At 36.7% G+C, this 25,000-nt stretch overlaps 1 protein-coding gene across 2 annotated transcripts in view; it reads left to right on the forward strand.

Moving 5' to 3' along the window:
* VTI1A (vesicle transport through interaction with t-SNAREs 1A) overlaps positions 1 to 25,000 on the forward strand; it is a 265,309-nt gene that overhangs the window by 32,333 nt on the left and 207,976 nt on the right. The window contains exons 3-4 of one of the 2 annotated variants that reach the window (XM_009881565.1): positions 15,970 to 16,047; positions 22,421 to 22,441. In XM_009881565.1, coding sequence (XP_009879867.1) covers positions 15,970 to 16,047; positions 22,421 to 22,441 — 99 coding nt within the window. The remainder of the gene's footprint in view (positions 1 to 15,969; positions 16,048 to 22,420; positions 22,442 to 25,000) is intronic. The other variant, XM_009881566.1, reaches the window with a different exon arrangement.

Here is a 25,000-nt window from a genome sequence, read left to right on the forward strand (position 1 = left end):
TGTAAGATATGGAGTAGCACCATCAAGATTTTAGATTAATCATGGTAGTGTTCAACAAAAAGTTTCTTGACTGTATGGTGGTAGGGCCAAGGCTACGATGCTGAGTATCTGTAACTGCTCAAGGCTCAACAAAACCTGTGTATCATCTCTATATATTTTAAAAAGTAAATTTGAAAAGTGGCATGGCTGCTCTGTATTTTCTGCAAAGCTAGGTTGTCACCATTTTTTTTGTTATTAATTATTATAATGCCTTATATTCATACCATTTATATGCAAATTATTTAATTAAGCTAGAAGTTGAGCTATGGGCCTTTAGTGTTCCACTGCTTGCTCTTTTGTTTTGGTTCCTCAACCTGAAACAATTCCAGGCAGTGAACACCTAGTCCAGATCTTCTTCCATTCCCTGTACCAGAAGAATGACGTGTTACGCAGTGTTAGCATTTGCAAACCTGGAAGTAAAATTTGGAGTGCGGTTGACCTTACAGCACAACATCTCATTCCGTATAACTCAAAATGGAAAAAGGAGAATCTTGGGTTATGTTGTAAGGATTGGAGATCCTGTCCTGGAGTTGAATAGCTCAGAGAAAGAATTAATGGCATAACTTTATACAAAGATTCTCTTTTCCTTGTTCCTGTAAGGTCATCCGTATGTTAGTGTGTTTTAAAAAAACCAGTGATAATATTTTGGTATGGTGAAGATCTGTTTTGTTTTATGTGAGAAGTCTCTAGGCTCAGAAGTGTTTTGAATAAAATGTGGTAATGGGGCAACTAAAATTTATTTGAAGGTCTTGATAAGTTTGGAAACTTTCATTAAAAGATGCTTTAGATCATGGAAAAGAAAACAAAAACCTGATGAAGAGGCATAGATAAAAGTAGCTGTTGGTCTCCAGTCCAAATATAGTGGAAGTGGAGAAAAAACCTCTTGCGATTTCAAACCCATAACCAAGGTGCATTGTGAGAAGAGAACTCTTATCTTTAAAAAGGACACACTGTACCGATCAGAATTTCTGTCTTTTGAGCTAATATATGACAATACCACATGCTTCTGCAGAAGGACCAGCCTTACCAGAGCATTACCCTTTGAGAATCAACCGGGCAATGTGGCGTGTCGTTTTTTTTAAGGGCTGAGGAATCTGTGAAACTGAGGGATAACTACTGAAAGATGCTGAATGAAGATGAGTGAATTGCAAACATTGTCTGAGGAGCACTTAGGGGAAGAGGCAGCAAACAACTTTTTTGAAAAAATTCTCAACTGCATTCAGCAAACTTACTCAAACTCATGCAGATTTGCATTTCCTCACCTTGCTTCTCTGATGGCTTGGATTAAATATGGGGTAAGAAGCTAACACAGCCAGTATACGAAGAAGACTTATATATTAACTTAACACAATTTGTTTGGAAAAATTCTTCTGATGGTAAACATGCAGAGATCAGATTATATATTCTTTTCACTCTTGAGGATTTTAACTCTTTGACCATGTGGAAATAGCTTAGGGGCTGTGTGGTTTCTTTTTGCTTAAGAAAATAATGTTGCAAACATTGCAACATAGAAATCAGGCATTTCATTGCTTTCCTTACTGCTAATGAATCAATGGAGAGAGCGGATAGAGAGTTCAAGATTATTTTTGCAAACAACATTTTCTTGAACTTTCTTGTCTTTATAACGTCCAGTGTATTTACAATTTTGGATATGTCAGTGACAGAATGGTTTTCTGTTTAAAATGTCTCTGGAAAGTCTTAAAATGAGGGGAGGGGATGGTTTGTAGTAGGTTCTGAGCCTATAGCTTTGAAACCACTATGTATTTAACACAGATAATGGAATGGCCCAACACAAATTAACTTAAACTGCAAGCAGACATATATTTTTACTTTTCTAGTATTACCTGCTTGCGAAGGGTGTATTAGAAAGCCTTTTCCTATAAATTTTGCCAGAAGATGACTTTCAAGTTGATAGGTATTTCTTTACCTTTTGCTTTATTTTGTACCCTCTTTCCATCAGTGTAGTTATTGGTGTTGATGGTGTTTGATTTTTTTTTTTTATTTTTTTTTTTATCACGGTAGCGTTTTTTTATATCATTTTATCTCTACTAGTGCTCAATTTTACATTATTATTTCATGTTGCTTTTTTGGCATCATAATAATTTCTAAGGTAAGAAATTATAGAGTCATGAAGACAAGATTGCGGCTTCTTTTATTTGTCAGGGAAGGAGATGGAATATAAGTGAACAAGCTGAGTTGGTTTGTTTTTTTAACAGAGTTAAAAAAAAATATCCCTGATATAAACCCAAAAGGATATTGAAAACAGCAGAAAAGAGAAACAGAAAAAATATTATTTAGACAAATTTCATTCCAGTTAGCTTGTAGATGAAAGTTTCTTTTTTAAGTGCTGTAGTCCATAAAGGAAAAATAACTCCTAGTTCAAATGCTAAGGTCTGTGTGGCGTACTACCAAGTTTCAGAGGGAAAGTGTTTTCAAGGTCTTTTCATGAATGGTGTGTTATGGAATGGGGTCACTCGAAAAGGAATAATTACAGAGTGATCAGAAGATTTCTTTGAAAAGATTGTGCTAGACCTTCTGTGTGGTTTGTGGAAGAACAGAAATCAGTTTTGCTCCTAGGGTGGGCTAACAAAATGTATTGTGTTTTTTGCAGCTACTTCTATCTTTGCCCCAAAAGATGCATGCATCACCTCGGCAGTGCACTCAGCCTCTGTAAGGTCATTGCCTGGAAACCAGATCTTGGAGTTGTTAGAAGTACAACATACTGCCGCACCGTTTGACCAATTGCAAAAGTTTAGTTTTGAACTCTAATGAGTCTTTGCTCATCTGCTGTCTTAGCACTACCAGTTGTTAAATAATTAATTCCTCTTTGATTGTAGCTCTTTATGTGCTTTTATAAACATATTTGTATTATTTTGTGTTGTATTTTATTTGTACTCAGCCTCTTCTCTTTGTTTCCGAGCATGGAGTTACTAGAAAGAATTAATTCGAGGAATACTTTTTCACCCTTTTTTTATAGTGTTCATTCTGAGGATCTGTGATCTACAGTAATTCTTATTCATTTGGAATATAGTAATTTGTTCCTGTCAGCACAAGGGCTGGTTTGTTGTTTTAAATTGCTGACTTTTGTTGTTGTTGGCATGCTCCCCAATACAAATTGAACATCTGACAAAAATCTATTTGCATGACAGTTCAGTCGAGATAGGTGCTCTGTGTTGCCTAACAGTACGATTTGGGGTCCGCAGGATAAAAGTTGACTGAATGCCAAGATTTTAGTAGAGCTTGTTTGCACAGATAAGAGAGGCAATCCATATTCCTCAGGTCTGTGAATCAAACAGACAAAGGAGAAATATGTATGCACACCATTCTCTTTGAGATAGTGGACCTGGTAGTTTCTTCTTAATAACAATGGGGACTATCTAACGCCTGAGAACAACGGAAAGCTGACACCAGCGCTGTTCCTATACGAAATTAGAGCGATTAGAAGATTCTTAGAATGTTTCTCTCACTTAAGCAGATAGTGGCTAAATAAATTATTCAGTGGATTTGGTTTGTGGCTCTCTGGCAGTTTCTGCTCTTACAGGGTTTTGCCTGTTTGTGACCTAATTCAGATTACTGTAGACCTGAAAGTTGATCCGTAACACAGTGGAAGAAGACATCCAGCTACTAGGTCTTGTCTATGTTTTCCAGGGTGATACAGACATACTGTTTAGGAAAACACATTCTGGTTTCTAATGGTCCCCTGCAATGATTCTTCCAGGATAAAATAAGATACTGAAATATCCTTGTTTTGATGGGGTATTTAGATCAATCATGTGAAATCCAAACTGGAAATCCTAGCTGCCTTGCAAACGCTTTTTGATAAAATAGTTTTTAAGGTACAATACTTACTTTTCATCCCAAAATAAAAATATTCCCCAATTCAGCTGTATGCATCCCACTCTAGCTGATTAACTGTGTCATCTCTTGCATTTTGGACTTAATGCTCAAGTATCACTCTTCTGGTTTACTGCAGGACTACAGTTTTTCCCAGGCTGACAGCCATCCAAGCCATGAATTTAGTCTTGAAGACTTCTTGCTAGTTAAAATGTGTTACTCCAAGGGCATCTTTATGGGCAACTTCTATATACTTTGATACTTGGAAGTTCTCAGGATATCTTTGACTATAAAATCACTGTCATTTTATATGCAGATTTTTAATACTCAAATATACTAGTTAATTCCTCATCCATTTACTTGTAAGTATCCCTTGAAAGACCCTAATTCTTGCTTATTTCTCTCATATCTGTCGATTTACTGATCTGTTAGTTCAAATTCTGTGAGCGTGTATTTTTTATACCTTGCAAAATCTAGGTAAATAAATAAATAAATGTATAGATGGCTCATGATACAGTGTGTTCAAGATCAGCTGGAACCATATTTTGTTATCTTTCAGACTAAAATACATCTTACCCGTTGAGTTCTTTCTTACCTTTTATTGAACTTTCTCCATCTGTTTTGCAGAAAATTTATAACAAAATATTTCCAACCTGCAAACGGATGATAAATAAATTTTTAAAACAAGAGTATATTGATTTTCATCATCCTGCTGCAACTAAATGTTCATTTGTGGTCAGTCAACAGTTCTTGTAATGTTTTAGGTCATGCATTATTAGGTATATACATCTCAGTTTAAGGGGGAAAAAGAAGTATAAACCGTCACTTGACAATCACCTCAACTTTTTCCCTGGGGCCTCTACTTCAAAAGTCTTTGCAACTGTTGTGATCCTGTTATAATGGTTGCTGTTCTCCTCTAGAATCATAAAGCTGCCTGTGGTAACAGTGGGCAATGACAATGGACAAACGGCAGCATGTGCTCTTCAAGATGACTGCTCTTGTTCGTCGTAAGGCGTATGATCCTGTGTGGGATGTGAGAGAGGGAGGTTAGGAGAGCACCCAAATACCTGAGCAGAGGGACGGAACCAGTAGGGAATGACAAAATGAGTGGTGGGAAAGGGAACAAAATATGATGTATATGATGTTTCATCAGACTATGTGACAGAAAGAGTAAGTGTGGTCACACTGGAGAAAGCATGAGATAAATTGGGGGAAGAAGGTACAAACTGTGAAATGTGTAAGATTGATGAACGATGATAGGAACGCTGAATGAAAGGAAAGGAACGGTGGGTACATCACCTGAGAAATTAGTAGAATGGTTGCTATCACTCTCTCTATCTTTGTGTGAGTTAATTTTTTGATTGAAATTCTAACCTCAGATTATTACATAAATTTGAGTCTGTCCCCGAATACTTAAGAATCAAAAACCCAGATAAGTGTTACACACTTGGATTTGTTTTCCTTCCGTTCCTTATATTCTTTCTGTGTTGGTTTTGCGTGTCAGATTTCTGATTTGGAGTTGGAAATATTATGTTTGCCATATGCTATCAAACTTTGTTTTTCTTTGTATTAAATCATCTTTATTTGATGCTAACAGCTTTGTTATACCAGAAGTTTCTAAACTGTGCCATACAAGAACAGCTGGTGGGGTGGAGGGACAGATGTTTGGTCAAATGGCATTGGGCCTTTCTTGCACTTCAAAGGAGCCGAGTGGAGATATAATATGACTATAGAGTGCAGTTCTATTTTTCTAATCTGAGTAATTTGAATATTTGCCATAGTTTATTAAGAGATTGGGAGAGCAAATGACCCGTATGAGGAGAAACTGGAAAGCGATTCATTAGATAAACTCCACAGTAAGAGAAAGATTACCCTGTAAAGATGAGAACCTCTGAATTAAATTCATATTGCCAATATAGGCCCCATGGAAGAGATGTTACAACATTCTGTAATATAAATTAATTGCTTTTGGTATTTTAATTGTTACCTTCTTTCTTTGGAGCTTCACTTCAGTTTTGTTCAAATGAAAAGTGGAATAACTTTTCAATTTAATCTTTGCCCTGATATTGAGATCTGAACACCTTTCTTCTTGTGCATGAATGCTTGTTCAGTTGCTATTTAAATAAAAGAAGTATTATGTAAGCAGTAACCATCAAGGTTTATTAAGTACGAAGATCTTAGATGTACCTTAAACTCCCTGTACTGCTGATCATCAGAAACTGGCAGCCTCTACTGAAATGAGAATCATTCCATCCCTGCTCTGTTCCTTAAGATTTCTCCTTGTTATCCATTAATGGCCACTATAGGAGGCAGTACAAGTTCTGGACTAATTGAAGCTTTGACTGATACAGCAGTCTTTATGCAGTCTTACATAAAGTGAGGTTTTCGTTAAGGTTCACACTACATTGTCTTGACAGTGAAAATCTAGGCAGCTATAAACAAGATCAATAGAAGTGTGTAAGCATCGTTGGTGACAACATGGGAACAGGGACAAAACAGAAATACTCAGTGAATTTTTTTGAGTTTGGACATCAATATTTACTGGGAAATGAGCTACTGCCAGTATCAGTGTTTCTCATTATTCTTTTTATTGTATGTTTGTCCACTTAGAGGCAGAATTTCTGACTATGGTACAGGTAAGGGGAAAAATAACAAGTTAGCTGAAGCCTGTCTGTCAGAAAGACACTTTAAATGCCAAATATTTTGTAAATACCAGTCTTTTGTATGAATATACTGCATTTCTGTTACACTGTGTTACGAGGCGTAAGACTTAAGTTCTGAAGAAATAAACCAAGTAGGGGAGGTTTTGACACAGGTGTGTGCATTGTAATAATGATAATTTTTCATCTATTTTATGCACTTTATGAAGTGAATATTGTTTATAAGTATTTTCACCCAATGGAGAAGACTGAGGAACTCGAATGCAGAGGCAGTACAAAAAGGAGGAGGACTTTAGTTAGATGAATTATAGGTAGTGGATTAGACACTGACTTTCATCTCAGGTAGTGTAAAGCAAGAACTGCTAATCATCAGCTTGTGATAAAAACTAGAAAATGCCATGTCTGAACATCGGGCTAGTATTTTATCATATTAGCTATTGATTTAACACAGCATGAAACAACTGGTTCTGTCCCAGTAGTGCCTGGTGGGGAGCAGTGAAGGTACAGATTTACTCCTCCTTCAATCTGCTGCAAACTTCAAAGCCCAATTGTGACCACTTAACTACTAAAATTACTGAATTCAGACAATTTTTCTCTTTTTCAAATAAGGCAATGTGTCTGTGTGTAAGTACACGTGGAAGGAAAGGAATCCCAGCTAAATCATGTCAGGGAAAAAATAGTAAATTCAGGAAGCATGGACAGTAAGATCCAAAAATCAGTTCTGACTGGGCCGTGTTATACATAAAGTATTTTTCATTTTCCTTTTATTAATCAATAGTTTGAGCTAATGTGCTTATGGTCCAAAAGACTTGCACTGAAATACACAGAGTGAGCACCATGTGGGTAATTTGTATGCAAACCACCTTAAATTACGCTGGTTTTCTATGTAACTATTCTTTGTATTAAGTGTTGTTTTATTTTGGGTTTGATGATGAAGTCAGAAATTATTCTCTGCTACTCTCATTGAACACGGTTTTTCAAATTTATTGTGATTAATATTTTTAGAGCTCAACTGAAATTTGCTTCAGTGTATGTGTTTCAGGAATGAAAAATCTTGTATTGGTATACAGGTGGAAAGCTGCCTCTGAGAGAGAGTGTGTATGCTCGGTGAAAAAGGGACACTGCCTAAAAATATCTTTTGATGCACTAAAAAGTATTCTTGGAAAGGCCTGCTTAAGTGTCTTTGGTTTAAAATAGATCCTATCAGAGTGGCACAAATGTAGGTGGGACACTCCAGCTGTCTTGGAAACATCTTATTCATCTGCCGTGCCCTCGTTCTAAGTGTCCAAAGTGAGACCTGTCTTTATGGTTTCCTTTTGTTTTTTACTCTGGGAGTTCACAGTGGACAAAATGTCTAATTTATTAATAGAATCGAGCTCTGTAGCAAAATTGTCCTTTTAACTGAAAAGCCTAAAAAATACCAGCTTTTCCCTAGGCTTTACCTACTGATAGAAATCCAGGGAGTGGGAGAGCTGGAAAAGATGATGGTAGCGTTCAAGAATGGCTAGTGTTTCAGCCCAGTTATGGATTTTCATTACAGTTGCCAATCTTCATAGTGTCTGGTGTGCAGGTACAGGCTGATAAAGACAATTAAGTAACAAACGGAGGAAGGAAATAACACTTGGACGCTTCATTCTGGAAAAGGAAGGAGCTGGTGGAAAGTACCAGCAGATGTCTTGTTCCTGTGAGCAGTGGGAACCTAGGCTCCAGATGGAAATTCCAGCTGAAATGAAGATATTTTAATAAACATTTCATGCTTTGGTTTATCTGAGATGTTTATCATGCTTTACCATGGCGTGAGCTAATTAGTTTTCTGCCTCCCTAAGACTTTTTTCTCCCTGCTGCACTGTCTTTGAAAGCACTCTTTTTAAAGGTTGGCCCTTATAGTATAAACTCCTCCCTTTGGAGGAAAATGGCTTGGTATTTTCATATTCTCAGTTCATCTGTCTGTTGGTCTAAGACACTGGAGTTTATCTTCCATTTCCAAGATTTAGCAAACACTTAGGTTAATTTGGGAACTACCACAAAACGTGAAGTCTTCGGACCACAAGACAGTCTGAAATACCTGATCCTGATGTGTAGTTGCTCCTTGCCCCTTGCATATGCCAGTTCTAAGTGCAAAGATCGGCTGCAGTTAAAACAGACTTAAAATAGGCTTATTTTTGCAGCCTAACTGTGCTGGTCTTTAAATTGAAGTTATTCATATCTAGCAGAGACTTCTGGGGAAGAATAGCAGCCTATGTGACATTAGCGACTGTCTTCCAATGCCTGCTGTTGACTTTTTAAAATCTGTTTGAGGAGTGAGTCTTTTAGGGTTTGATGTAGAGACTGGATTCTCTTAAGTGATGATAATGACATCCGTACATTTCTAGAGATTAGCCTGAATGTGAGTCAAGGATCGATTTATTTGTTAACAATATGGGCTTAGTTTTGGCTGTTCCTATTCTTTATATTCAAATTTCTTATTGATGCCACGGTCTAGACCCTTCTGTTTTGCCTCCAAGTGTGGACCTATGCTATAAAAGCCAGAGTTTATCCCACTTAGATCCCCTACACCCAAATAAATAGTCAAGTTGTGGATTGCTTTGAACCTGTAGCAGGTGTGGTCTTACAGCTGAGGTATTGTTATTTTCAAACTGTCATCTGAGTTGGGGAGAAACATTTCCCCCCTCTCTCCAACCTTGCCCTTGCCTTTTCTTCCAGAATTGCTGATTGAAATGACTGTGGTAAATAAGGTCTTCAAGTTGGAAAACCTTTGTCAACAAATTAGGCAAATAAATTCCAGTATTTGCTATACATATCAAGGCAAAGGGCACTAACACAAGCCCACTTTTAATTTAGCAATCTAGATTATCAGATGGATCTTTGAACACACAAAAGGTGGTTACAAGGAAGCACTAGGCTTTTCTGGGAGGTGAATCTGAGAAGGAATGAACTTTGGTGATCTCATGCACAATTTAGAGGAATTTCCATTGACTGAATAGGCAAGTTGGTTAACTTAGCCAGCTAAGCAGATTTGTAAAATAGGTTTTATAATGAAATTTAATACTATAATAATGATCATTTGAAGGAACCAATAGAAGGGAGTTGTGTGAAATACTGAAACTAGAGTACCGAAAAGCCTATTACAGGAGCAGACTAGCAGATGTCGGTAACAGCAGATAGCCCAATAGCTGCAAGTCTGCAGTGCAAAAGGCAAACATCCCTGGGTTGGCCTACAGAGGGGTTACAGTTACATTCGCAGGAATACTCAGTCACCCTTCATGAGTCGGCTGATGCCTGGCACTTTTTTTTTTTTTGAGATTATGGCAGAAGAGTAAAAAGGCAGACAAACTGTTGTGCAGAGCAGCCCAAAGCTGAAAGCACCTTGGAGAAAATGAATTCTGCTGAAAGAAAAAAGGAGTGTATACGTAGGGACCAAGGTTTGGTAATAGGGCATGGTAATGCAAACAAGCAGAAAGATGAGTTTAATTTAAAAAAAAAAGAATTGATGTAAACACCAGGCTAAGAGGAGTTATTCATTGTTATGTTTGGAGAGTGCTATCCAAATCCAAGCAATGATTATCTAAAGTTTTCCATGTTTGGATTTATAACTCTTGTATTTCATTATGTTACTCTTCCGTAGATGCAGTCTTGTTAAATTGGAAGCGATGGTAGTGAATTTTTGATCATCCTCTAAAAAATAGAAGGGGGGGGGGGAGGTCAGTTAGTTCCAGACCTTTGAATTTTGAAAAAAACTTTCCTTTTCTAGGTTATTAAGTTTAAAAGGCAGAGCTCGGGTAAATATAAGCTTGTTTTCGAAGTAAAAATGTCCTTTTCACAATAGAAATTATCTTCTGTTACTCCTCAAATTCACAGAAATGATGAGTTACGATTCTCTCGCAGGTCACCTGTTTTCTTCCCTACCTCCAGCACGTTGCAGTTGGGCAGGTTGTTAAGCATCAGCCATGTTGGTGACATCCATGGTCCACTGGTCATGGGTTTGAGATGGAAGTCCTTTTGTGGGCAGAAGCTGCGTTTTTTCACGACCAACATAATACAGTGTGTTGCATCCTCATGGGGATTTGCTTGACCTTCCTCCCTGCCCTCACCCCATAATGAAACTAAAAGTGTGTTTGATAATGATTATTGAAAAGAAGATTTATAGACCTGTGATTCAACTTAAAATGAGTGATAGTATTTCTGCATTAATTTCACATTAGCACTTGAAGTTTGATTTCTCTCTGCTGTGGAGTGGCAGAATACAGGTTTTAAGTTGAGCGTTTCTCTTTCCGAGTTGCCTGCTATCTTTTTTGTGTGCCTGCAGGCAGGGCAGGCAAGACCGGGAGTGGTTTAGACGTTGACTTCTGCCAGCCAACACGCACCGTTGAATTGATTCGTTCAATCAGAAGTTTCATAGGATTTGTAGAATAGTTTTTATTTCCTCTTGGACAGAAATGTATCAGCTTTGGTTTTTTTATTTTCGTAAGGAAATGCTTGAAACTGCAGCATTACATCAGGTCATATATTAGCACTATGTGATGGTTTTCCTGCTTCTCACACGCAATCAATGAAAACTAAGCTACTTAGGAACAGGAAAACCCCTTTCGAATTGCAGTCTGAAGTGTCCAGTCTATTGTTCCTGGATCACCTTTACAGAGAAATGTAGAAGGTTTGAAAGCTGAAGTCGGAACACAATTTCTTAAGCAATTTCAATTATTTTATTTCCCAAAGAAGTGTTTTTGTGTTTCTGCTTAGATATAAGCTTTAAGATTGTTAAGAAGGATCACTTATTTTTCTTCTAAATTTGTTAAATTGTATCTCTTCCATTTTTGCTCAGCAAAAATACTTAAGTATCAATTCTGAACGGCAGAGATGAAAGTGTACATTCTGCAGTATTTAGCAGTCCATTTGAGGATCAGGTCACTTTTTTCACCTTGCTTTTAGCAAGAGCAAGGCCAAAACTGGCTACTCTCAAAAAACACGAAATAAAATCTCAATTTATTCCTACAGATTCTTTCTGGTTATCCTAATCTCGAGTATTTATTTACATCTAGAGCAGGGCCAAACTCTGAAACACATGCCTGAAGATTTTTTTTAAAACATTTAAACATATACTGGAAAATGCTAATGAATTTTCTATGAAAGCAGATGTTTGTGGGTAAATATAACTTGTTTGTTTATGCGTGTTTCACAAAAAAAAAAAAAAAAAAAAAGTCTGTTTAATCTGTTCTTAAAACAACGAGCCCGGAAAACGGAGAGGTTAGGACGAAAGGATTTGCTGGGCCTTTTGTCTGAAATGCACCTGGGCTTGCATCTCTGTTCAGGGGCCGCGGAGCATTTAGGAGGAGGAAAGCTATTCTTTTCTTCAGGTATGAAAATGTGCGATACTTTATATCAATTATTTGGCTGATTGCTGAAAGTGCGTTGGAGTGAGGGGGCATTGGCTAGTTCTGGCCTTCACTAATGGGAACATTTCAGAATGTGGATGAGTAATTAAAGTATAGAATGCGGAAAATTAGGCCAAAATTGAATAGAAATGAATAAGTCTGCGTTCTGTTGTGCAGATGTTGGGAACAGATTATTTTGGATACCTCTTTCTATCTACATCTTATTTGGTTACCATGTAAAAATCGGTCACACACCATGGAGATTGTTTCTCTTCCCATTGCCTTTTCTGTTTTTATGTTGTGATGTATCTGTATAGGTAGTAATTTAGCAAAATATCCTGTCTGCCAGGTGTGGGAACTAGCTGATTGTATTGTAATACCAGATCATTACTTAATTCATATGCAACCTAGCCTAGCACATGGAAAGCATTATAAATCTATTTACAGTGTGGCTGGTCTGATGATAACATTGTATTAAATTCCCAGGTGAGGCAATTTAAGCAATTGCTTTGCCATGTGTAGGCCATGGAAATTAACTTCTCATATGCTTTAGTAATAGACGAACTTCATTGTTATGCTCAGATTAGTAGTATAGCAGAATTCTTACAGTCTGGTTACATGTACCCTACTTCACATGTAGAATCATACAGGGGGGTGGTACTGCAGATCACAGATCTTAATTAGTTTAAGCTGAGTTAATTCATTTCAATTCTAATTTAGCTGCGCTTGCCCATGAACACATTCAGTTCTATTGGGAAATGTTAAGGCTTGGGTCAAGTAGACAGATTGTTTAAAGCCAAATTGCCAGACAGAACTGAGCAAGTGTATCTGTTTGAACAGGGCTTTAAGAAAATCACCCAATCAGTATGCAAAAATCCTGTTCATAAACCAAGAGAGATCTGCCTGGAATCAGAAATTCTTCCTTGTCAGAAGGTCTGGGTACTGTACTACATTTAAAACAGCCCCTGAAACTTTCTCTGTCTTGAAGTTCTTGTGGAAAGCAGCTTAACCCTTTTGTGTCACCGTGCGTTCGTGTGCATGCCACACTGGAATGCAAACGTGTACAGGGGCTTAAAAACACTTGTGTGCTTAGGCTGTTTGTCTGTGTATATACAAGAAAATACAGAATACGAGGAAAACTTCTATATATGACAGACCTTTAGAGGCACAAAACTGCACACAGAACCCCTTAAACCTATACTGAGCTGCCCAGAAACGCCTTGGATTACAAACTCTGTAAAGCTTCTGTCTTTTCTAGAAACATACATATAAAGTACCAGTAGACAGTGGTAACTGACAACTAAGACTAAAAATGTTGACAATTTCTTGATTTGCCTGGTTAGCTTATGTATAGAAGTCATTAACTATTTATAAAATGCATTATGAATTGGGTTCCTTCAAACTGTAGCAGAGTATGTGACATTTCCAGCTCAAACTATCATTCTTGCATTTGGCTGAAGTACATATTTATAAACAGCTGATAGTTACGAACTAAAAAAAAAATAAAAACCTAAAAATTATTCAGTTATTGAGTTTGGACAAACCGAACTAATTTTGATAGCTACATTTAAAAGTGTTCACCAATAGAAATAAGAATAGTAATTCAAGATATTGATATTTTGGACAAATCCTGAAAGAACAAACGAACACTTTAGTTCAAAGGCCTTTCCTTTTATATTATTGATTCATTTGGTAGTGAAACTGTGATCAAAAGTAGTATCAAATTATTTATTGATTATGGCAAAGAGTTACACCTAATTGTAGTCAAAGGGTTATTTCTTTTAATATAATTGCTGATTTTCAGATCATGACAGATTATTGCAATAAAAGAACAATGATACAAATATATTTATTAAGTTCGGTGGTGATGATATAAAGGATTATAAAGGGCATCTAAAAATTGTATTGCTATTAACATTTATTTCTTTCCCATGAAGAGAATTCTTTTTCCTTTCTTCCATGCAGGCTCTTATGAATGAGAATATCAGCCAGTTAAATCTTTCAAATAAATGATGTGTAACCAAGGACCATCTCAGTCTCTACATATAATTAGGCAACTTGTTCGCTGGAGAACAAGCTTATGAAGGATCATGCTCCTCATCTCAGTCTAATAATGATAAATACATTCAACACGAACAGAATCAATGGGGCTGAGTCATTTTGTGAAACTGGGAGAAACTGTACAGTTGAACTGCTAGTCCTCAAATGGGAAGATTGAATCTTAATCAGAAAAGAAGATTAGATATTTATTGGTATATATTTGTAATTTCTTTTCTTGTTTGATGTGTATCAAATAAAAATAGGAAAATAATATAATTGAGCAATCTATGCCAATTTGTTGGCTTTTTGGTGAAAAAAGAGAAAAACAAAACCTATCTCCATATGATATTCTTGCATACTGTGGAGTGTTTTAGTCCCCCATAGTGATGAAATGAATAATTTAAACAGGCAGCTCTGATACCACAGCCTGTTTAAAGGTTCTCATTTCCTTTAATGCTGTAGACTACTTTAGCTTGGTTAGTATGAAACTGTGACAGCTGAGATCTCCAAAAGATTTGGCACAATTCAGCTCTTGTAGTCGGTCCATGGTATGCTTTGTCCTTGCTACGTACATCTGTAGCTTTAGTATATAATCTAGATCTGAACACTAGCGACTGAATCACAAACTGGTAAGCGTTGTAACGATGATGATGGTAATAAAGGGCGAACTGCGCAGGATAAAAAGCAAAAATGTGTTGCTCTGAGATGACCAATACAAGGCTTACTCCACCGCTAGGTTCCTAGCATAAGGGGTGACGCACTTCCAAACTTCTTTGGCACAAAGGTAATGAATTTCCCAGTGCTCAGTATAATGTCTAGTGGGTTGTTACCTGTGCCCCGGCCCCAGCACAGTTTTTGGCATGATTGTCCAATTAGGGAAGGTTTGCGGAAGGATTTGATTTTGCTGAGTTCCTGCCAGTAGTGGCTGGCACGGCAGAGTGTGGGGGAAGCTCCTGTCAATAAAGGAAGGCCCTACAGCTTAGTTCTTGCTGCTCTTGGGTTTCTTCCTTTGAAGAAGTGTAAAACTGATCATAACCGCACTCAAATATAGAAAGATTTTAGACAATATGTTAAAAATCCTTTCTCTCTTTTAATGGTGAGCGTAGGAATATTAACTGACAAAGGGCCTGTTATTTGGCCAACAAAGAAATTGAAGGCTGGGCTGATGTTCTCCTTATGGACCTTCCCGTTGTTCCACTGAACGTTGTGCTAGCTTGGTAATCTTCAGACGTTTGCTTTCCGTTGCTCAGCACTTGATGTGTATCAAATCCCTATCTAGTTTACAATCAATGTGATGATCAGTTCATGAGCAAATCGGGTGCTCATAAGCTGTCAATGACGACTGTTGTAACAATCTAATGAATGACTGCCTCAGTTTTGTGGTATTTCTGTGAACAGCTGTAAGCCAATGTCACCTTGTACTGTTGTTTTCTCTCCTTTCTTTTGCCCTTTGGTTTCTGGTCCTTTCCCTCTATGCCGTCATAGCCTTAGCAGCCTAGGAAACACTTGCTAATTTTCTGCATCGTTAAGTTCAACCGGTTTTGTCAAATGTGTGTTGTTCAGTTTTTTTTATATGGGAAAAGCTCAGTCTTCCTTTCCTATTTAGTGGCATCACTGCAGTGTTACACCGAGTTCTGTGCCCAGGTAGCGAGCGTTCTTCAGAACAATACATTTGGCTCCTACACACGCGTTTCTTCAATGCTTCTGATATTAGTGTATATTGCTTGTCAAGGTTACCTGATTACCAGAACTGGGATCACACATTCTGTAACTCGAGCTTCACTGAAACCACTTTCATTGCTGAAATGCTGAGGATGTGACTGCCTTAGCAATGCTAAGGTTTTGCCATGCAGATTTGCCAAAATAGAGCAGTTGAAGAACTTTTTAATAACTTTTACTTGCAGATGTATTTTTTTTTTTATCAAATAGGTATCCATTAGGGGGCTCTCGAGGTTTAAGATGATCAGCCGTGATACCAATGGCTTCGGTGCTTTACTTCCTAACCCTTTTTTCTTTTTGTTTTACAGAAAAGGTCACGGATCGCCTACAGTGATGAGGTGCGGAATGAGCTCCTAGGGGATGACGGGAATTCCTCAGAGAACCAGGTAGGATGCTAATCAAGAAGCCCTAGTGGGTGGCTGGAGGGTGAAGGAGGTCACTGGCACACTGGGCTTCTCAAGCTGCTCCTTAACAGCATTAGCAACAACTCATGTGGAAGTGATACTGTTTAATGCAAAGCTGGGGTCTTAATCAACTTCAAAATGTTTCTTGGAGATCTTACATTTAACCCTTTAACTTGTGATCACTGTCTGCTATCTTAAAAAAAATCTTTTCTTCTCTTTTCTTTATTATTTAGTACTTAAGAAATAACTTGAAACGCGCTGTTTGCCGACAAAGCCAAGGTCTTCACCTCAAACACATGTAAAAGGAATAAAAAAAGTACATAATGCAGCTTTGATAATAAAGCAGTATAATTAAATCAACACTGGCAGGCAAAACAAATGAAAGTGCACTCTCAGAATTAGGCAGTACCCCACTCAGTTTCCTTGTGTGATTCCTTCCCTAAACAGATTTTCTCTCCTTGTACCAAAACCACAAGTTGTACTAATAAGAGCATGCTTTCATAATGCACGTTGTACTAGAACGCAGAATGCTATCCATCTCTTTTAATGAAGGAAAGCTTGATAATCCTGAGGCTTTTCTAAAATCTTGCACCCGTATTGTTGTTCTCCAACTACGGTGAGGATCCTGCTAGACTATGGAAAATTATAAAGACAATATGATATTCACGGGACTTTGACCCACCTGTTAATATTTCTTTTGGGGCAGAAACTTGTTTGACAAGCTCTGTCTGAAAGCAGGATGTTTCTTTTCTTTTTGAAAATCATGTCAGCTGTAATCAAAGTTGTGCATTTTGAGATAGAAGTTAGTTGAAAGTTTTCTGAAATATCTGATTTTCTCTTCTGACCAGATAGAATTTAAATTATTTTGGTAGTGAAAGTGAAAATTATTTAAATGTTTACTTGATAAATGCAATATTAAATAATGAAACAGATCAGAACCGTGTTCTGAAATTTTTAGTAACTTCTACCATCAACATAAGCTCAGTTCCACTAAGAACAGAAGAAAAGAAAGACCTGGAGACTTATCCCCATGCAATGAATTTTAAAACACGGACCCCTTAAACCTTAACCTTATACAGTATTTTAAATGTGCTATGTAGGTTTTAAACTTTGTAATAGACTTTAATACATACATTAATTAAATTATGCACAAGATACAATATATCTGTAGATGTAAGACTGTAGTAGATTGTATAGCAGCTCTAATATCTATGCGAAGAGTTAAATTTAAAAGATATTAATCTTCATATTTATATATTGTAGCAAGGGGAGATTCCAAAATTTGAATAAAATAAGGAGGGTTTTTTATCCCTAAATAAGGAAAGGATGATTTTAGGGAAAAGAGTTTCACAGTCTGCATGTCACGATCATAAACTCAGTCCTGTGAAAGTGTTAAGATTCTCATTTTATTTCTTTTAAGGTGCTGCTATTTTTACATTTCAAGAAAAAAATGTGTGAATTCAGACATAAAAGGGCAATTGTGATAAGAAGCTTTACTTATAACAGAATATCTTATGTGTAGGGATGAGATAAAATATTTTATTTTCACTTTTTAAGGAATGGTTAAATAACTGGTTCACATGTGCACTTTTGTGACTTATGATCTTTTTTCTAAATGTGATGGAAGAAACGTGGTCTCATCTCAAGGAACCAAATGATACCTTTAACCATTTGTCAACACGAATTTTTCCTTCCAAATGACCGCTTCTTAGATGGAAGAAAATTTTGGGTGGTGAAGGAGTTTTATGTAATCTTTTAGGTAATCAAAATACTTTTCTATAACCCAACTTGAAATTGTTACCCCTGTACCTTTGAAAGTTCTGAATTTCTTTTCTTTCTTCCTTGAAAACGGTTATGAAATATCACCATAAAGGAATCACCTAACTTCTTTTAAATATGTGAATACCAGTATTTTTTTTTAAAGAATAATATTTATTGTGTTGTTCCAATAATTAATCTCACAATCTCTTTTTCTTATGAAATATCATTATTTATATTTGTATTTATCTTACAGGCATGTAGTTATAGGTACAAGCAGTGCAAAAACTTCAGTCAGATGTTGATCTGATCAGAATTTACAGCTATCCAAATGAAGTGCAAGGTTTGGGTACTTACCATATAGTGAACACGTTATGTGGACGTATTTACCCCAGGTCTGATACACATTCACTCTATCCATTATTATATCAAAAGAAAACTTGGACTAGATGATGGAAGGATGCTCAGATACAACTTACAGCCATATAAAATATTTGAAGATGTTCCAAATTCTTGCTTTTAATTTGTCTGATGGAAATTAATATAGGTAGATGGACTGACCCTAACCCTAATATTGTAGGACTCTTACTTCTCAATAAATTTGGATTAGGTTAAATTAGTTAAACTGAAAAACAGTGAGTTTGTTTTCCCCAATTCAGTCACCAAATGGTGAAAGGGGAGAGAAGAGGAGAGATTCCTCTTCTGACAGAGGAGCTGTTGAAAAAAGTTGCCAGCTCAGAATTGCTCCTGTACCAATCCACAAATATTGGCAAAATCTCACAATAGAAATGCGGAATATCTGGTTAGACTGGGGTGTTACCCAAGGGAAACAAGAGGTATGCCCTGCACGTTTTAGGTATGGTCTTTGTCATCATTATAGATGTTTGTGTAATGCTTCTCATGGAGTGAGAAGACAAAAGAAACTTAATGTATACTGGCTAGTATGACTGTAATATCTAGAAATAAATGGGGCACTACTGGAAAAATAAACACTTTGGATCTTTTCTTTATTCAACTTCTGTTTTTTCAGTCGAGTTTCAAATGTACAATTGCAGCAACCCACAGCCAAGTTATAATCTGTAATGGACAGAGTCATAGGTATAAGTTTCCAGTTGTTCTCCCAAGAAGAAAGACTGAAGTACAAAGAACAGATTGAAGAATTAGCAAATGATGATTTATCTTTTGTCTTAGTTTTTCCAAACTGTCTCCTGTAAGTAGCAGTCGTCATGTATAGGTGGCAACTTAGAATACAGTGGCCTTATAAAGATTATACAAGATTTAACTAATTTTACCAGATAATGCATATGGGAACAACTTGTAAGAAGTTGTAAGAATTATACAAGTCTGCTATTCAAAGTTTCTTTTGAAATAAATGCATCTTTTTTTTTAATGAGATAGGTAGTGATATAGTGCTATTTAAGCACTTAAGAGTTTAGCAAAGTCACTGCTTAGTATACGTTTTTGATTATTTTTTTTTCTTCATTTGAATCAGGTGAATGTAGTCAGACGAGGCACATAAAGGTTGAGCATCAGGAAACATCCCTTCTCACATGAAAAAAACCCCACCTCACAACCCCAAACCCAAAACCCTACTGTGTACATTGGGTTGTTATTTATTTTACAGGAGTGGTCTTAAACGGGCTTTGTTGCTTTCAAGTCTTATTTGTCATTCTGGCCACCAACGTTTATCAAATGCCTTGAAAGTTTTGAGTTTTTCAGTGCAATGATACACCACTTAAAGTTATGGCTTCACTTTAACAATCATAGAACTGTTTCATGTGGCGATTCGTATGTTTTTTAAAAAGTAAATGTTGGGTTAAGTCAGAAATGGTTCTTGACCAAAATAATGTCAGGTACAGTATTGCCAACTTTCTTGAAATATAATACTATTCCTTTCTCTTTCACAACTATGTTCATTAATAAGTTTAAATAAATTTGCATTAGGTTAAATTGCGTGTCCGTATACACATACACTGCATATGTGATTTGTGGTGAACAAATATTTTGTGGCTACTTAATTTCTGACTACAAAGTTCTGATAATATTAGATTTGGGCTTGCTGTGCATAAAGTGTGTCAAACTTCAGCTACAGACCAGGGGGTGAAGTTGGTCAATTTAATTCCCCAAGATCTAAAGAAGGTCGGTATCATTTCATATAGCCCTGGCAGAGCAGATCATTACCAGACACAAATCTGTTCGTTACATGCCGAGGGTTTATAGCAAAATAAATAGACTGTCATCATAAGTTCAGAAAATTGTGTGTTCGACCCACGATAATGTGTAAAGGGCGTTTAATAGAGTTCAGCATTTATTCGTTATCTATATGCGGACAGAGACGGCGGTAGCGTTATCAGCTTTTTTAAAAAAAATTCGGTAGTTTTCTATGTCACGTGATGTGCCTCAGACACACACACGCACACACGCACACACACCCCATCTCGCTCCCTCGCTCTCTGCGGCGCAGTTTTGATTTTAGTCACAGCAGAAGGCTTAGCCACAAGAGATTCCACTGGTTCAAACCAGCGTAAACCAGATTTTTTTTTTTTAGCCTACAAAGGAACAGATTACCTCTTGTATCGAATTCTGCATTGCAAAAAAAAAATAAAAAATCTTTGTTTCAAAAATATGCTGATTATCATAACCTAAAATGGTGGCTGCACACGGCTTAGTGCTGTTTACAGTTGAGCGGTGAGCGTAATAAAAATAATGTTTCAAAACAGGAAAGTAACAGTAACACATTTTCATCAAGAGCATTGTTAAATGGGGGAAAAATACATCTTTTGTTAATTTGAATGAATATCTTTCAGCCAATGTTAAAAAAAAAAACCAACCCGAAACCCTCTCCCATTACTTAGCTTAGCTGCAAATCCCATGCAGAGCTTAAATTCAGCCATGCAGCACAAACCAGATAGAACATTTTTGTTTGGGACCTATTGAAAAAACAAATGTGCAGCATTTTAAATCTCTCATTGATTATAGCAGGGTGGCATGCCCAAACGGGCTCTATTGCGGGAGAGTAGTTTTAAACTTTGGCCCTTTAAGTATCATAGTCAACTGAAGAATGGTGGCCTCGGAAAGAAAAGATAGCTATGTGATCAACTCCCAGATCGTCTCTTTCTAAAGAGCCGTAATGTTTGCCTTTTTGGGGAAAAAAGGGGGGGAAGATCTGGAGAAAGAGACCAATTTATGATAGGCCAAGCACTTGAATTTAAGCGCCGGTTTTGCGGACAATGCAGTTTTCTTTAAAGCAAATTCTAGCAAAGTTCCTTTAGCGACGTACTGAAGAGCTGTTTCAGTTTAAGTCCCTGTAGTAGTAGCCCTCCTAATTACATCTCGTTAGAGACTCGTTGTCCGTTTTGGGAACGGGGTGAGGCGTACCTTGAGTTTTAGATGAGCCATATGAAACAATAGAGAATAATGGAGGTTCTTTTGTTTCCTTCATGCTGGCAGGACTTTATTAGTAGTAAACATTCTCAGCTTACACACGTGTTGAAAATTAGTGTTATGAAACTGTAGGTGAAATAGCAGCATAAACTGAGATAATGATGTAGCTGTTGTAATTTCACATTCAACTGGAATCGGTGAGAGAACTGTAATTTTTTCATAAAGAGCCACCCTTATACAGACATTTGTTGTGAGTAATTAGACGTTTTGTTCCAGTACAAATAATTTCTCTCTCTCTCTAAGGGGAGAGCTTATTACAACATAGCTTGATAATCAGACTGGGGTTTTATTTAGTTTTATAGTAAACCTGCCAGAGCAGTATTATTAATAGTGTTAGATTCTGTTGATTTACAAGCATAAATTGATAAATATAAATGCATATACTATATAAGGATACCCACACACAATGTGTGTGTGTATACATACACTGTGTAGCGGTCTAGGATTAAGGACCTAGACTGGGTTTTTCTAAGGGAAATGTGTTTCATGTTGTTCCCTATTCCTTTGTCTATTTTAAATATGCTATGCAATAAATCATAATTCTGGGCCATTTAACTAAGCTGCTTCTTTTTTTTTTTTTTTTTACTGGAAAAAACCCTCTCTATGAGGTTCAATAATAAAATTAGATAATATAGTCACATTAGAACTCAGGTATATAAAAATTGAAATACCGGTTACATGCTATAAAGATGCAGTCATCTATTAATAAGTTAGATCTGCTAGTAAAATAAGAAATCAGTTGTCACAACTAAAATATACAGAAAACATTCTGAAAACTTGTATATACAAAACCACTTCAGCTGTACAATCTTCGAAGAGAGGAATAGTAAACTTGTTTTTTTCTTTATAATATAGACTTCTATGAAGTCATTCCCCTTTATTTCATGATGGTGTCTTAGATGTGGTTTAAAAGAGAATTTCACACTATTCTCTTTGTTTAATGTGACAGTGTGAGAAAGTGATCTTTATTCGTTCAAAAAACTCTGCATGTAGTCTATGTTTAGGTTCTTTTAATGTGTTTGTCTGTGATTTTTAAATGCTAAACATGTAAACAGATAAATTGTCAATGTTAATTCTGTATCCTGTCACACAACTGATCTTTCTTTCCTGCCATTTCTTTCCTTTTTATCTTTTTTGTGCGTTCATGTTGCAGTTGATAAAATTACGTGAAGAGGTGAGTACTTTCTTGCTTTTTGTTGTCTGGCTTTCCCTTTAAAGCTGAGTTTCTAAATCTGAAGTAGATCTTTTTGTTCATTGTTGCAGGGAAATCTACACAAAGCAAAAATATTGATTACATTGCTTTAAAATATTCACTGTTGTGCCTCTTTTTCCCTAATAATTGTATACTTACATAGGAATCTCTAGATCAAACCTTAGAAATTAACATTCTTTGATAGTGGAAATTTTTTTAAAGGCACTAGAAAAAGAAGGGAAAAAAACACCCTGTTATTTGATCTCTGCTAGAATACCATGATCAAATCAGGTACAGTAATAATCATGTTTGCATCACAAAATCTTTGATAGAGTAAATACATTTATACACTGGTATTGAAAGTGAAAGCAGTGCTTTGGTAAAAGCCTGGGCTGAAACACTCTAAAAATTACACAGTATTTCACAATGTTTTGAGTTTGGTGTGAGGTATTCAAGTAGCTTAGGTATTATATTGGATATTGTATACCCACTGTAAAAACAGTACAGGTAGACCTACGCACACATATCAATATTTATTATTTATTTGTGAGTGCTGTAGATCTGTAGGTGTAACACTAGAGATCAGTATTCCAGAACACCTTTTTTTCCAGTTGTAAAATGACTCATAAATATTTAGAGAGAGAAGCCTGTTTTAATGGCCAGTTCCTCAAATGTTTCAGTATATTTTCTGAAATTAATCTCCTCTCTTACTTACTGCTGTAGCAAAGCAGGTATCTGAACGGCTCTTTTTTTATTATTTCCCGATAGCTGCCAAAAAGGAGGTCTCAGTAAAGTCCAGATTACTTATAGGTCAGATTTCTGAAGGGTTTCGTATGGAGAGTTTGAACCAGTGAAGTATTTGAATAAATGTGTTTAGAAGCAGGAGTATTTTAACATCACATATTTGTCTGGTATCTTCTTTTTGAAACATGTGTTCCCAGACATATCAGTAATGAATACTGAGCTCTGCAGGAAAGGATTTGTAAGTTTTAGAAATGGTGATGACAAAGAATTGTAAAGTAACCAGATTAAGGACAATTACAGAGAATTCTTAAAAAACAGTAAGATATTTGTGATATAAAGATTCTCTCACTAGTTCCCTGAGTCCTTTATTTTTCCCTCTTCTTGTGGAGCTGATATTAATATGTTAAAGCTACAGAGTAAAACAGTTAACAAAAAAAAATTAAACAAAATAAACATGTAACCACATGAAAGCCCTCCCACCACTGCTGAGCTCCCCTCCCCAATAGTCCCAGGATTTAAACAGATGACAATATTGTTGCATGGCTTTGTATAGCCTGTTTTCTGAGATTTTTCAGAAGAACGAGGTTCCTTTGCTCATCCCTTTAACAACACCTGCACATCTGCTCCTGTACTTTTGTAAAAGAATATAGTAGGATCACTTTTGCCTGCAAACATAGATTATAGTTTTAGAAACGTGAAGATTCCTAATTTGTAAATTTACTCTGAAAATTTAATCAGATACAAAGAACAAAGCTGCTACTTAACTGCTCTTCTTTTTGAAATAGCTATGAAGGCAAATAAGAAAATTCAGGATGTTGTTGCAAAGGACTGCAACTTGGGAGCTACACTGAACTCAGTCATACCTTTTGGAGTTTATAAATCTTCCTTGTTAGCCACCTAAAAAATTTTTGACGTTGCTTCTGGTAATTTTCTTTTTTTGCTTTTCCCTGCCAGCCTCAGAAGTTGCTTTTTCCTCTCTCTGCATATTGTGAGAGGAGCAGCCAATAGAACTAAATAAAGGGATTTATTATTTTGTCTAGATCAAAATTGTACAGGTAGAGAGAGAAATAATTTCAAACCCAATTGTTAGCATTCTGTTCTCTGCACTTAGGTACCCACTATATGTTGGCTAGGTTGTAATTGCAATGCTGTTTTTATACCCGATGCAAAATGCACATTAAAGTTTAAAGGAAGGCTAGTACAGTGACTCAGGCATAATTCTCAACTCGTCACATAGTGAAACATCAAGGCATCCCCAATTATAGTTCTCCTAAGGAGGTATGAACTGATCTTAAAAGAAATTGTGGTTTGCCATACTGTTTGTTAATAAAACCTGCGCTTCCTCTCATTACAGGGCTCAATTCTAGCGCACTTGCCGTACACAGGCTTCCACCGAGGCTGTGTCGCTCTGTCTTTTGAGCTCCTGAGATCTCAGTTTGAATCCAGCCCACATGGAATGACTAAATCTCTAGTGATAGCGTGCCACTTTTGCAAAACTTCCTTATATAACTCCAGATAGAAGCTGTGTCTGAGGCTGCGAGACGCGCTGAATCACCTCGCTGCCCACCTCGCAGAGAGCAGGGGCTGCTGTGGGAGAAGGAGTTTGGGGAGGGGTGGGAAGCAGTTGAAAGCATCAGCTGCTGCTGTGGGACATTGATTTCGTGACCAAAGGACGGGGTGCCTCCGAAACCAAACAATGTAAATAATGCCACCCTTTGTAATAAAAATTAGGTTTCATTATATAGTGGCTTGGGTGGAAAGGTTCTGAAATCAGGTAAGAAACAGCTCTGAGTTAAC

This window comes from Charadrius vociferus, unplaced genomic scaffold (genome assembly GCF_000708025.1).
Source record: "Charadrius vociferus isolate BGI_N301 unplaced genomic scaffold, ASM70802v2 scaffold282, whole genome shotgun sequence".
NCBI classification, from domain to species: domain Eukaryota; kingdom Metazoa; phylum Chordata; class Aves; order Charadriiformes; family Charadriidae; genus Charadrius; species Charadrius vociferus.